Raw genomic sequence first — 13,960 nt, forward strand, 5'->3', positions numbered from 1 at the left:
TGGGGTGGATCAGTGATGGATTGGGATGCAACGTCATGGCATTCCCTAGGTTCTCTATTTGTGTTAGATGAGCTGCCAAAGGCCAAAGCCTTCCGAACCATTATGGAGGACCATTAGACCAATGGTTCAAACAATGTGACCTGAAGGTGTCTCCATGTATCAGGAGGATAATGAAGTAATACACATAGCAAGACTGGTGACTGAGTGGTTTGATGAACATGAAAGTCAATTTGAACATCTCCTACTGTATGTCCTGCACAATCACCAGATCTGAATAGTTTTGTTTTGGAGGAGCGAGTCAGGAAACCTTTTCCTCCACAAGCTTCACGTAGTGATCTGGCCACTGTTCTGCAAGAGAAATTGGCTCAAAATCCATCTGGCCAAGTTGGCTGGACTACTAGCTCTATGGCTGAATTTTCAAGAAAATCTCGAATGGAAAGTTAGAAGTTGATTGGTCTCGAGTGTTCTGCTGAATACAAACAGCAAAGTTCCTGGTCTATAAAAGTCTGAGAAATAACTAAAGATCTCAAAAATATATTGCAGTATGAGCTACGATATATCATATGTTCGTCAATACATATTACAAAGTATTGTAACAAATCTGGGAATTTTCATGCCATTTTTAACCCATATTTACGTTTAGTTTATTTTCATTCATGTTAAGTAAACATTTTGCTGGAAGATTTTTCATTTTTTCAATATCTGGCTAATCTGACTTTAAATTATGCCAAAAAATTATGAACCAAACACAGCACACGGTGTAGACATAATCAGAACAAAAATATCAAAATATAGCATGCAAAAATTATTGCGGTAATGAAATCTTTCCACTCAGCATTCAATACACTTATTCACAAGTGTGGGTTGCTTCATTTAGTTTACTTTAAATTGAAATATGCCCCTTTGAATGTACTACTAAAATGATCACAGTCATTTGTAGTCGTTTGGTCTGCATCCTTAAAGGCAACACAATACCTACATTTTAACCCCAGTTTGCCAAAATATTGTTACAACAGAATACAGTCTGTCTGGGTAGATCATTTATCACTTGAGAGTACTGATAGAATTTCAATACAATATCTGATAGTTAATTCATTCACGTGTATTAACCCTTATTCAGAATAATCATGTTAATTATACTTAATCATGCTTATGGCTGCATGCAGAATGTGTACATGTTATTTCATCACTGGGCCAAGTATATTTTATTTTTCTTAAATTTAATACATAATAAAATTTAATTAAACTGATTGATAAAATATGCGCACACATATATACATAAACATATATATATATATATATATATATATATATATATAAGGGCATGAATGAATGAGAAAGCAGTGCTGGGCCCCACTGCAATATGACAGCGATGGAAGCTTCGAGAAGGATTTCTACCGCCTCTGACGTTGGCTTAGAGAGAAAATGCACATTTGTGGGAAAAATAAAACACACACACACACACACACACACACACACACACAAAGACATAAGCACAACAATGGTGAGGATTGTCGTTATAGCCATAGTCATTATAAATGTGGGTAAGATTTATCTTTTATCTTGTCCAGATGTGGAGCTTTTAAACGTTTAGCTTGCTGGATGAATTAATGAATGTTTGAATAATGGATGACTGGATGAAACAGCACATGGATCAGCCAGTCATATGGCCACATGATCATATGGGATTTATATAAAGAAACATCTTTTTTTATATAGTTCTTTTTAATGAAAGAATTTCTGGAGCTCATCTTGGTACATTTTGTGTGTCTGTTCCTTCATTCATTAGACTGTAATGTAGACGACAGAAGGCACCGCCCAAAGCAGCAGATCTAATACAGCATGATAAAAGACACCCAGTTGTGTGACACCGTTCTAATGATCAGGTGAAGAGCAGAAGGTCCACATTTACACCGGTGTTGTTATATTGTCTGGATCTAAACAGGACAATTCACTGTTTATTCTGTAACTGAGCTTCACCCACATGTCCTAACAGCTCTGACAGCCGACAGGGACAAGAAAAGAGGGAGGAATAATTCAGATAAATACAGATAAAGCTGTTGTTATCAGGAATAAAACGGTGACTTACCGATTTCATGGCTGCTGCCATATCGTCATATCTCTCTGCCTGCTCAGCTAGTCGGGCTTTTTGTACCAGCTGTTCGCGGTCAACCATCTTTAATGTTATGGTTTGTTTAATCTACGGTGTGAGTGATGTATTAAATACGCTGTTTGTTGTTGTGAGTCTTTTCTCCCGTCAGTGTAACTGGGTGAAGCAGCAGCTCTGCCGCTCTGCAGCTGTTCCTCTCCGTCTGCTCTGGGGCCCCTTTGGCTCCTCCCCTTTTCTCCTCCTCACGCGCTGCAGCTCGACGTCACCGTCTAAACCTGGCGCGTAGCTCCTTATAGAGGGACCAAGAACTTAGTTCTCTAGTCTCCATCAATACAACCCACAGTTTACTTCTCTTATAGTCTCCATCAACACACCCCACAGTTTACCTCTCTTATGCTGGTTTAAGCTGATTGCCTACACTGTACTAGACTATACTATGTCAGTATCTTAAATAGCTACTGTTTACAAACGTGGTGAATTGAAATGCATTACTGAATGCAACTGTGCATTCGGAAAAGCTTTCATGCTATCTGTGCAGTACTGTTTATGAAGGTGGGGTCAAAGTAACACCCACATGAATGCTCAGAATGCTCATGCAAAATGCATCAGAAAAGGCCAACACAGAGAGCACTTGTATTAAAGACATGTTTTATTTCAATACGATGGCACGTGCAGGACGCAAGAGGTCGCTAGACAACGGCTCAGAGTGAAACTAGCGTCAAGTTGAATAGCAAGCCCGTAGGCAGGGGGTTCGGGTGGTCCCCTCACTGCCAAAGGTCAAGAATTTAAGTCGTTTTTTATGTGATTATTGTCAACATTGTCTTAATCAATGCTTGTGACAAATATTCTGGGTTCCTGTTTCAAATTAATATGATACATTATTGTAGCTGGACGTGTGTGTGTCTGTGTGTGTGTGCCGCGCGTGCAGTTCAGAGAGAGTTCTCGCAATACACACTCACACACACACACACACACACACACACACACACACACACACACACACACACACACAAATATAAATATATATATATATATATATATATATATATATATATATATATATATATATATATATATATATATATATATATATATATAATTATATATATATAATTAAAAGGATTTCTATATTTTATCCACTCAATAGTCTACAATATAATATCCATATAAACGTAGCGTTATAATAATAATAAAACATAGTGGGATATTCAGTGATATTGGCTGTAATATCGACTTTTGTGATTGGCCAATACCGGCAGACTGGAGCCAATGGAAATGCTTCTCTCCTTCGGTGCGCGTCTTTATTCCTCTGAGAACTTCACAGCAGACCGCTTGAGGTAAATTATCTGGAATGATTAGTATGTTTATTGATTTACGATCGCTGTGTATGGACTGACAAAGGTGGTACATGAGGAAGCAATTTGACAACAATGCAGTAAATAATTTAGGTGCATCAAAAAGCGTGCTCGTTAAGATACCAGCAGACAAGCTAATCCAGCACAAATTAGTGCATAAAAGGTCACCAAAATGAAGTATTTGAACCTCATAATTAAATACAAAAGGAGGAGAAAAACTGCAAAAAGATCCACTTTTTGAAAAAAAGAATTCTTTTAAAAGAATTTATATAATACATTTCTCTGTGATCTATTAAAATGACACAATCTTGATAAACGGTTATTAATATATTCCTGCAAATAAAACTCAATCTATCAGAATCAGACTGTCACTGAAGACGAATGAATAATAAATGACATAATTTGCTTGATTTAATTATTTCATTTTGTTGCATGTAGCCTAAAGTGAAGGTGGTCCATGAAGTATAAATCTTTATTAATTATGTCTCTAAGTTATTATTTTGAAGTGTGAGAAAGGATGAAACAAACTAAACTAGATAAAACTAAACTATCTAATATGTTGACATATATATATATATATATATATATATATATATATATATATATATATATATATATATATACAGTATATATTAGTGCCACCTTCACAGTTTTAGCAAATGGTGTGTTTACTGACAGTAATTGCAGGTTATTGAGGTATAATTTACTGTTAACAAAAATATACACGTCCTTGATGTTGAAACATTATATTAAAAACAATCAAAATAATTAAGCATTTCTCTGCATGTTGCTACATAAAGTGCACGTGTGGAACATATGCAAACAGTGCACGATACTTCCAGAACAAGTGTTTCCATGACACACCCTGGATTTAGACATGTCCATAGTATTTCTACACTTCAAGGAATTGACAAAAAGACACCCGATTTAAATATACTTTGGAATACCTTTGTCTGAACATCTTGATTAAGGCATCATTCATGACACAGGTAACAGTTGTATAAATCTTATAAATCTTTTATCATATTATTGAGAAACATGGATTAAACATTTGTCAAGACCGAATAAAAACAAATATGGGATATATATTTTCACTAGAATACTCCTTTATTTCATCCTTAATGACACATTTGGCATCAATAAATCAGATGTCACTAATGGAACTTTAGGGTAGTAGTAATTTGGTGCTTAAGGTTTGTTGTAAACTTTTTCCAGAGAAGACCAGGAGACTTGGATATTGTAAGAAATAAAAAATGCGTAGTGTAAAAATAAGACGATGATGTTGAAGATCTTAATGAAGAACAAGAAGTTTATTCCAGCATAGCAAAATACAAGTGACAAAATACCTGACGTACTTTGGGTTCATCGGAGTCAATAAGAACCCTGAGCAAATCCTGCTCAAGCATTATATACAGTTTTCCCTTTTGGTAATTTAAATGAAGTTCCGCTTCAAATGTGTGTTGAGTGTAAGAATTAAATGTCTCCCAAATGGCTGGGCCACACCTTGTTGTCTAGCTGATTGTCTTTAAATGTTAATCATGGTCACGTACACCTTGTCTTGGTATTGTTACAATTGTTATCAACCAAGTGGTCACTTTAAATGGTAATCGCAGTCACATAGACCCTTTGTTCGTGGTGATGCATAATGTCCTGCTGCCGTTCCCATATTTATAATTGAATCAAGTTTATACGTTTAGCATCCTAAACGTATTATCTTATGATTCTTAAACCTTTTTAGGAATGAGCTCTTTTAGATGTGTACCTTGGAGTGGAATTTGGGTGCAATTTCTGTAATTTCTTACAGTCCCCCCTTTGATGCTTTTGGCCCTGAAGCATCACATCAATTCCTTAATACAGATCACACCTCCCATTTTGGGAAGGTGCCCAGTGTCGGTGAAGCCCTGCCTTAGGTTGTTCCCCTTCGGCCCTCAGAGAATCTTACCCGTCATAGAAACTTCACCTCACGCACACTGGTTTTAGCTCCATTCCATAAGGCAAACTTATCACAGATTTTTCTTAAAATTTGGTTCTATGTAAAATATTACTTGGGTTTGGAGCAGAGACATTCAGAAACCATCACAGCCAACGGGAACGTCCCACATTGATCATTGAATTATCAAATAAATTATCAGATGCATACACAAACTGCATTTTTGAAAGTTACATCTCAAATCAATAACCAATGCAATAACCAAATCACCATCATGCATTTGTTTAGTCAAAACATTATCTTTTCCTACAAGACCTTGTTGAGCTTTGACAATATGGTCATCCTTTCTTTGCATTATGACATAATGACTACCATATTCTATAATAACATTATTATATATTTTGGTAACTCAAAATCAAATTCTGGTACATCTTCCTCAAAGACTAATTGTCTGCTGGTTTCAGTGACATTGTCTGTAGAGTGAAATTAACATGTGGAAAGTAATATTTTCCTATGAACCAAGCTGTCTCTGGAATTATACAAAGTAAAGTAACCTTAATTTCGAACCAAGTGTTATCATGTGGTTATCATTAACAAAGATAGAAAAGTTGTGGTGACAATCATAAGTTGTGGTGACATGTTTTCCTGTGTGAAACTATTACTCTTTTAAATTTTTATATTACTCTTTTATAATTATTGTGGACATGCGTTAGATTGATTTCACAAGCCTCATAATTAGTCTGGGGTGCCCCAGATAATGCTTGTTTTTCCAAGGCATCAAACTCGCAAATAAAACCAATGTAGTTTTGTCACAGCGTTCTATGTCCAATCCTTGCCATTCTCCTGATGGTAACTGTGTGATAAACCTAAAAGTCCCTGAAGTCCATTCTTTAATACATTCTTCTGTAATATTCCCAAATTGTCCATACTTAGAATCCTTTCAAACAATTTTTCCAATCCTTACAAATCCTTGGGATTATTTACTTGAAGATGTTCTCTGAGGTGGTGATGAACTGGTTGCAACAGCACTGTGATAACTTAGGAACGCTTGAAGATGTTCTCTGAAGAGGTGATGAACTGGTTGCAACAGCACTGTGATACCTTAGGAACGCTGTTGTCAAGAAGACCTTATACATTCCTGTTACCCTGTTCATCTGGGTTTGGAGATCATGCTGTAAGGTTCACCAAGACCAGAACATGGATCCATTGTAGATAAGCACTTTGGGACAGCGTTGGGCACTCGTATCTTTAATGCTGTCACGAGAGCTGGAATCCAAGTCCATCTGCCACCCCCACATCTTTATTTCTTTTTGACCTGAAAAACACTTGAAAACATAATGAATTTATACCTTTTTAAACACAGCACACAAAAACATTACAAACACATACAACATAAACTTGCCTATTTACATGGACTTTATGACTGCCATCAGATTTTTATGATATTAATGGATCTATGTGGAATGATCTCTTACCAGGTTGTTGGTTTTTAGTTTTGTGGCAGAGCTTATGATGTGAATCACTGCCTAGTCTCTCACAGTGAGCAGACCATGGGTCCTCATTTTGGTAATTCTTTACCACAACGTCATCGCTACTTTCAAATTTGTGATGGTGCACATTCTGACCAGAATGCATTTTGTTTTTCTGACTTTGCCAAATTTGTTGAATGGCTTGGTGAAAAACAGCAGGCAACGAGTTACACAGATTCTTGAGCTCCTTTCTCCTTTCTGCTTACTGTAGCCTGTAACTGATTCAAATCTGTTTTGCGGCCTGTTTTCTTAAGGGAAAATTTGCATTCCCTTGAAATATGTCCCTCCTTGCCACATGAATAACACACCAGGGGGTTATCAGGGTTACGAGAGGGTAGTCTTTCCTTTCTATCTTCAGTAGTGTAGTTCTCGTTTTTCCAGGAAACCTGGCTGGCTCTTTTCTTATTGAGATTTTTGACACCTACTGCTGAAACAGGATGGGATCTCTTTGCGTTAGCATTGTTGTTGAAAAACTGTGTCATTTTAGCAATGATGTCGTTATAATCAGAGAGATGGGTTACAAACATTGACACAGCAGAACGGGTGAGTGAATCACATTTGTTAATCAAAGCAGATTTAAAACTGACATCATTCGGTATGATGTCATGATTGCCACTGAAAGTTTTAAATGTCTCCAATAATCACTCTGAAAATGCCATGGGGTGCTCCCCTTTCCTCATGTGCACATCCGATATTTTATCCCAGTCAACTGACATTACACCTAGGACTTCAAGCAGTGCCTGTTTCCTCTCTAACTTATTGGCAGTTCTAGTTTTGACTTTCTGATTTAACGCTCCAGACAAAGTGTCAGGCAAACACACAGTTCCAAACACGCATCACCATCTGTAAATCTGTAAATGTCAACATATAACTCGAAAACTTTTAGAAAGTCTAATGGATCTTGTTTGGCAGGATCAAATTTACCAATACTTTTAATCACAGCCTCGAGCTCATTGAGTTTAAACCCTCTGACCAGAGTAGAGGTCATTGGTTCCTCCGCTCCTTCATTAGCACGCATAGTTGTAGTCAAGTGAACTGGAGCCATGGGGAACTTAACTGTACAGTCAGAGTATTGACTCCTGACTGAATGAGAATCTCTTTCTGAGTTCTCATCACTGTCTAACATTTCAGGAACCTGATTACTCCACATGCCACATACAGATGTCTTACAGATGCAGATGGCTAGTTTCAGTTGTGCTATTTTTTAACAGGAATTGACAAGCAGACTTTGCTTCCTCTAAATCTTTGAACAATGTTTCCACAGATGAACTAAGCATGCTGTTGTTAGTTTTAAGGCGTGCAATTTCATTCTGCATCCTAATCTTTTCTTCTTTCCAGAGTATTCCATTAATCTGGTAATCTCTTTTAGAGATAATCCCTTCATCTAGTCTAGATTGCAGTTGCTCATTTGCAGCCTTTAATGCATTTAAAGTCTTTCTAGTGACTTTGTACGATGCAAGAACTGCCTGCAGTGCATTGGCAATCTGTCCTTTTTTGTTCTTGGGCATTTTAGGGTCATTTCCAAACTTAGAAATAGCCAACTCATAATGTTATCAACAATGTTCGCTATTCCATCAAACATTCCCTGAGAACCGTGTTTAGCAATGTACTTAACAATCAGCTGTTCCATTTTTACAAACTCACAGCTTTCCTTAAATCTTAGTCTTACAATGTTACACAATTTCTGTGACTACAGGCTGTCTAGTTAACTGTTAGTCTATTTATTCACAGCTCCAGTACTTCGGACACAAATGAACAAAACAGCCACAATACTTCGGGCTTTTGAACTCAAAAAGTCTCACTGCTTCAGACACAGACACACTCCGTCTGGCCTTGAGTTCAAATATAGTAACCCAGTTACTGGTTTAAAAGTTTAAAATGTAACACAGTCACAGTACGTTGGACAAAACCACAGTACGTCGGGTTTTATTTGTTATATTTTAAAACAGTCTTCTTAGCCACAGCACTTTTGGACTTAAAACGTTAGTTTAACAGTGTCACAGTACGTCGGACAAAACCACAGTACGTCGGGTTTCTTTGCGTTAAAACCTACCCGTTTACATAACCACAGTACATGGACTTAAAACGTAAGTTTAAAACACTGTTACAGTCTGTCAGACAACACCACACTACCTCAGGTTATTGCTTTAAACTCTACAGAGCCGCGGTGCGTCGGGCTCTTTACACTATCACTGTTTCACTTACTTTAGAAACACTTTTAGCTATAATTCAACTGCCACACTGCGTCGGGCTGATTCAGTTACTTTAGAATCTTAACAGAATTATAACAAACACACAAGTTTCAGTTACTTTAGAAACCTATCCGCTTAAGCACTTTGCTTCAGTTACTTTAGAAACAACGATTCACATCCAACTCTGTCACCACACTGTGTTGGGTTAATTCAGTTCTGTTAGAATCTTAAACAGAATTGTACAGAATAGGCTTAACAATAATAATAACTCCTCCTGCTTATGATAAATAAACTATACTCTATGTTCTATTTTACACTAAAACATTTCTTTTCTAGGTTTTTTTAAACGAGGGGGTTCCCTGAATAAAAAAAACAGCGTAAAAGAAGAAAATTCCGCTTTTCTTACCTTTCCCCACTTTTTTTTTTTTTTTTGGAATCCTCGCTGGGTGGCTCGCCAATGTAAGAAATAAAAAAATGCGTAGTGTAAAAATAAGATGATGATGTTGAAGATCTTAATGAAGAACAAGAAGTTTATTCCAGCATAGCAGTAACAAAATACCTGACGTACTTTGGGTTCATCGGAGTCAATAAGAACCCTGAGCAAATCCTGCTCAAGCATTATATACGGTTTTCCCTTTTAGTAATTTAAATGAAGCTCCGCTTCGAATGTGTGTTGAGTGTAAGAATTAAATGTCTCCCAAATGGCTGGGCCACACCTTGTTGTCTAGCTGATTGTCTTTAAATGTTAATCATGGTCACGTACACCTTGTCTTGGTATTGTTACAATTGTTATCAACCAAGTGGTCACTTTAAATGGTAATCGCAGTCACGTAGACCCTTTGTTCGTGGTGATGCATAATGTCCTGCTGCCGTTCCCATATTTATAATTGAATCAAGTTTATACATTTAGCATCCTAAACGTATTATCTTATGATTCTTAAACCTTTTTAGGAATGAGCTCTTTTAGATGTGTACCTTGGAGTGGAATTTGGGTGCAATTTCTGTAATTTCTTACAATATCCTTGTGCAGTAGTCTTTACTGTAGATACACGATGAAACGAGTCTGCAAGTCAATGCGTACTGGCACGGGCGCTGCAGTCATCAAGTCTGACTTAAAGTTGTAATACATTGTAAATATACACATTTTAGGCTGCAGTCCCATCAGATAGAGACAAATCACTCAGGTGACAATCAAAGCATGAAAGGATATAACAGCCCCCACACCAGATCCTGGAATTTTACCCTTAATCCCATTAACATAACAGTCTTTCTCAGACCTTGAATCAAATGGCCACCTTAAACAATGGGACAAATGGCACAAAGAGACAGATGATATCCTGAGTTACCTTGCCCCTTTCCTTTCATATTAATGAGATACAGGAACCACAAGTCTAATGTAAAGTTTGAATTTAACTAGCATTGTAACTTGATTTGGCTTCTACATGATCCACAAAATATGCTAGAACTAAAAGGAAATAAAACAATGACTTAAAATTATTTTCCCACAATTCCCCCTTTGAGAGTTCTAATAACTCTCACAATAGATTTAAGTCAATAATAATAACAAAGTTAAAATCATGCTCAGTTTTCTATTTACAAAATATATCTGGCTTGAGTGCTTTAACATATAGCCAGTATTCTTGCAACTTTGAGTTGCAGGCAAAAGAAAACATTTATTTATTTATTTTTTTTTGGGTGTGCCTTAATGTGATAATATTATAAGGGTAAAAGGGTAATAGATAAAAGGGTAATAGTTCTTTGTTGTTTTCTAGAGTCCAAAGCTTCTGCAGTGCACATTGTAGCTTGATATATGATGTCCCTTTTGTCATCAGGTAAATGAAGACAGTAAGAATTGTTGTTGTCTGCCAGTCCTGAGCAGTTGTTCTGCAGATGTCTTCAGATGTCAGTGCTTTGGTGCTTCTGTTGCCTTGGTTGTCGCAGTGCTTTTCAGTCCTTGTATCTGTAACACAAACATAAGAAGGCAAGAAAGAGAGAAGCAGGAGAGCAATATTTCCATACTATAGTTTATATTCAGGATCTATGTGATCATATAGTTTTTAGTTTCAGAATCTCTGTGATCGTATAGTTTTTTAGTTTACTTTCCCTAATCTGCAGTGTTATGACACCTAAGGACCAGTTAGGTAGGGATAAGCTAATAAAAGGGGAATTCTATAAGGAAGTCTTCACCACCGGGTTGACCCCCGAGGCCTACTGCCTTCGGTTCCTCCCTGGGCTCCTTACTGGTTTGTGTGTCCTAGTCTATCCCTGCAGGTGATGGAACTACTTTACAGTGTGAGACATGAGTCCAACTTTTTCCTTTACATAGTAGCATTCTGGCAACTTCCTTCACTACTTCTCCTGTAAAATACATCCTGTTTGCTCTCTGTACTTGACCTGATGCTTGTGGTCTATATGGACAATGAAGATTCCACTTCATTTTAAGCATTCGGGCAACTTCTTTCAATGATTTCAAAATCTACAACTACCGAGACATCAGTCTTTCGCTTACATGGGTTCATTGAGATTTAATCTACCTGTAAGTGTTAAAAAGGCCCTGGAGGGGCTGGGGTATGTGCTGCTGATGGGATGTTATTCTGTTGGCATACAACCGTGTTTGTCTGGCTCTGTGGCTATACCTCTAAAAGCCGGATTCCAGGATTCCACCAGTGATTTGACAAAGGTTGAATCATTGCTGCTGGACTAATGTGACCTAAGTTATGTAACTGCTGAGCCAAATATGGCAGAAGTGATTCTGGTGCCATATATTTTCCCCCTTTGGTCCAGCAGCCTGTAAAATCAACCATGGCTCCCTTATCTAACCATTTCCATGCTTCATACATTGGAACATCTTTGTAGAGGTCTGTTAGAGAGTCTGGAGGCATACTGACACCGGTTGTTGTCATTCTAGTACAAACTTGCACTGTACTGTATGAACAGGCTTTTTTAGCAGCTACGTCTGCAAGAGCTTTACCCTGTGATTCTGCAGTGTTAGGTTTAGAATCTGGGAGATGACTAGAAGCTACTACATCAGATACAGGTAGACAGATAGAGGTCATTGCTTTTCCTGCTCTTATTATTCCCTCCAATGACTTGAGCTGAATCATCAACAAACAATTCAAAATCAGCATTATTTAGCGGAGTCTCTGCAATAGCATTTGAAGATGAGTGTGTAAGCATAACACAATCATTAGTCATTTCTTCATCCTCTAAAGGAACATCAGTCATTGCAGACCTCACACAAGAGGATGGGTTAGTGACAGGGGCATGGTCCAAAACCAAGTTGAGGGCTGTGAGAGTAGTTAACCAATTTCCCCAACAGGAGGAGGTGATTTTAGCTTGATTCTTTGATGTGGATACTGAATTTGGGCACCTGACTTTTATTGTTTGGCCTAAAACTGCATTTGTACAGGCCTGAACAAGCTGTCTTAGGGTTTCACTAGAAAGAGGATGAACTACCTCTGGGTTATAAGCAGGCTGGGTGGGTGAGGGGTTATGTTGTAAATTTCTTCTGCTATCTTGCTGCTTTTTCCTACAGTATTTTACCCAGTGCCCTGATTTTCCACAATAGTTACATGTTCCCTCTTTCTTAGGGAATCCGGGTTCTTGCCTAGTCTCTGCATAGGAATTATTTAGCGATGCTGCGGCTGTTCTGACTTTTATCCTAAAATCAGAATCCCTTTCCCAGGTGGCTAACCTGTCCAAGTTGCTTTTCAGTGTTTGAATAGACCAAGTAAGGTCTAAGAAAGGCAAAGCATTCCTGTACTCTGATGAAAGGCCATCAAACCATGCCCTGACTAATGGTCCCTTATCATCTAATACATCATCTGGACTGTTGGCTATTCCACTGTATGCAACTGCTGATTGACAAAATCTTTCAGTGTATTCACTTACAGTTTCTTCCTTCTTCTGCACGCAACTAGTGACTCTGGCCCAGTCAATCTTTGGCCCAATAATATCCTTCAGTATCCTAAGGACTCCTTCTCGAAACTCAACTTTGCTATCATGTTTGAACTCCGAACTATTCACAGCACTTTCAAAACAATTAAATTCTGACTCTGTTAACACCTGAGACATAAGTTGAGTGACCTCCGCCAGAGACATGTCATAGAGACGCAATTATTTTGATAATACTCTCCTAAATTCAGAAAAGTTAGCACGTGCTGATGGCAAACTTTGAGAAAGTCTCTCTATTGCTTCAGGCCCTAAGGCTTTAATGACTGTTTGCACTTGTAAAACTGGAGATGGGCAAGAAGTATTTTCTACCTCTTCTTTCCTACTTTGAACCCTTTTTCGTGCTCCACACACAAGGGCATTGACCGGCTGATCAGCAAGGTCGCTAAAGGACACATTGTCTCCCTCTTGGTTAAACAAAGACTCCAAGTCAGGATATACATTTTCTGATGCCGTTGTCTTTTTCACATAATTTTTTTCTGAAGCCTTGCTGTGCCCTAACTTCTTAGTGATGGAAGATACTCGAGCATGTAATTCTTTGTTTTGCTCTTCTAGCTCTGCAATACGTTGGGCATGCTCATGTGCCGAGGAAACACAAAATTCCATGTGGCAACAGATAATTCCTTTGACGTTTTTCTTTCTGATACAAGCACCCATCACCTTTTTCCACTCTTGAATAGACCACATTTTGTCTGGATGAATGCCATATTTCTTTGCCAAATTCTGTTTGACTGAATCTGTCACTATAGCATTCATTTGCTCTGCCAACATTGATTTGAATTCTCCACTAGTCCACAAAGGGGTAGCTAATCCACCTTTTTCAGTAGTGGGGATCAGTCTTGCATTCTTTTTAAACATTTTGATTGCTATGGGATTTCTCTTTTTAGACAATC

General features: G+C 37.8%; 1 protein-coding gene across 1 annotated transcript in view; it reads right to left on the reverse strand.

Annotated features, from left to right (window-relative positions):
* Positions 1-2,315, reverse strand: part of ywhag2 (3-monooxygenase/tryptophan 5-monooxygenase activation protein, gamma polypeptide 2) — a 9,407-nt gene extending 7,092 nt beyond the window's left edge. Inside the window, exon 1 of the mRNA XM_060888696.1 lies at positions 2,090-2,315. Coding sequence (XP_060744679.1) covers positions 2,090-2,176 — 87 coding nt within the window. The 5' untranslated portion in view covers positions 2,177-2,315. The remainder of the gene's footprint in view (positions 1-2,089) is intronic.
* Positions 2,316-13,960: the final 11,645 nt, after the last annotated feature.

Source organism: Tachysurus vachellii, chromosome 15 (genome assembly GCF_030014155.1).
Source record: "Tachysurus vachellii isolate PV-2020 chromosome 15, HZAU_Pvac_v1, whole genome shotgun sequence".
NCBI classification, from domain to species: Eukaryota; Metazoa; Chordata; class Actinopteri; order Siluriformes; family Bagridae; genus Tachysurus; species Tachysurus vachellii.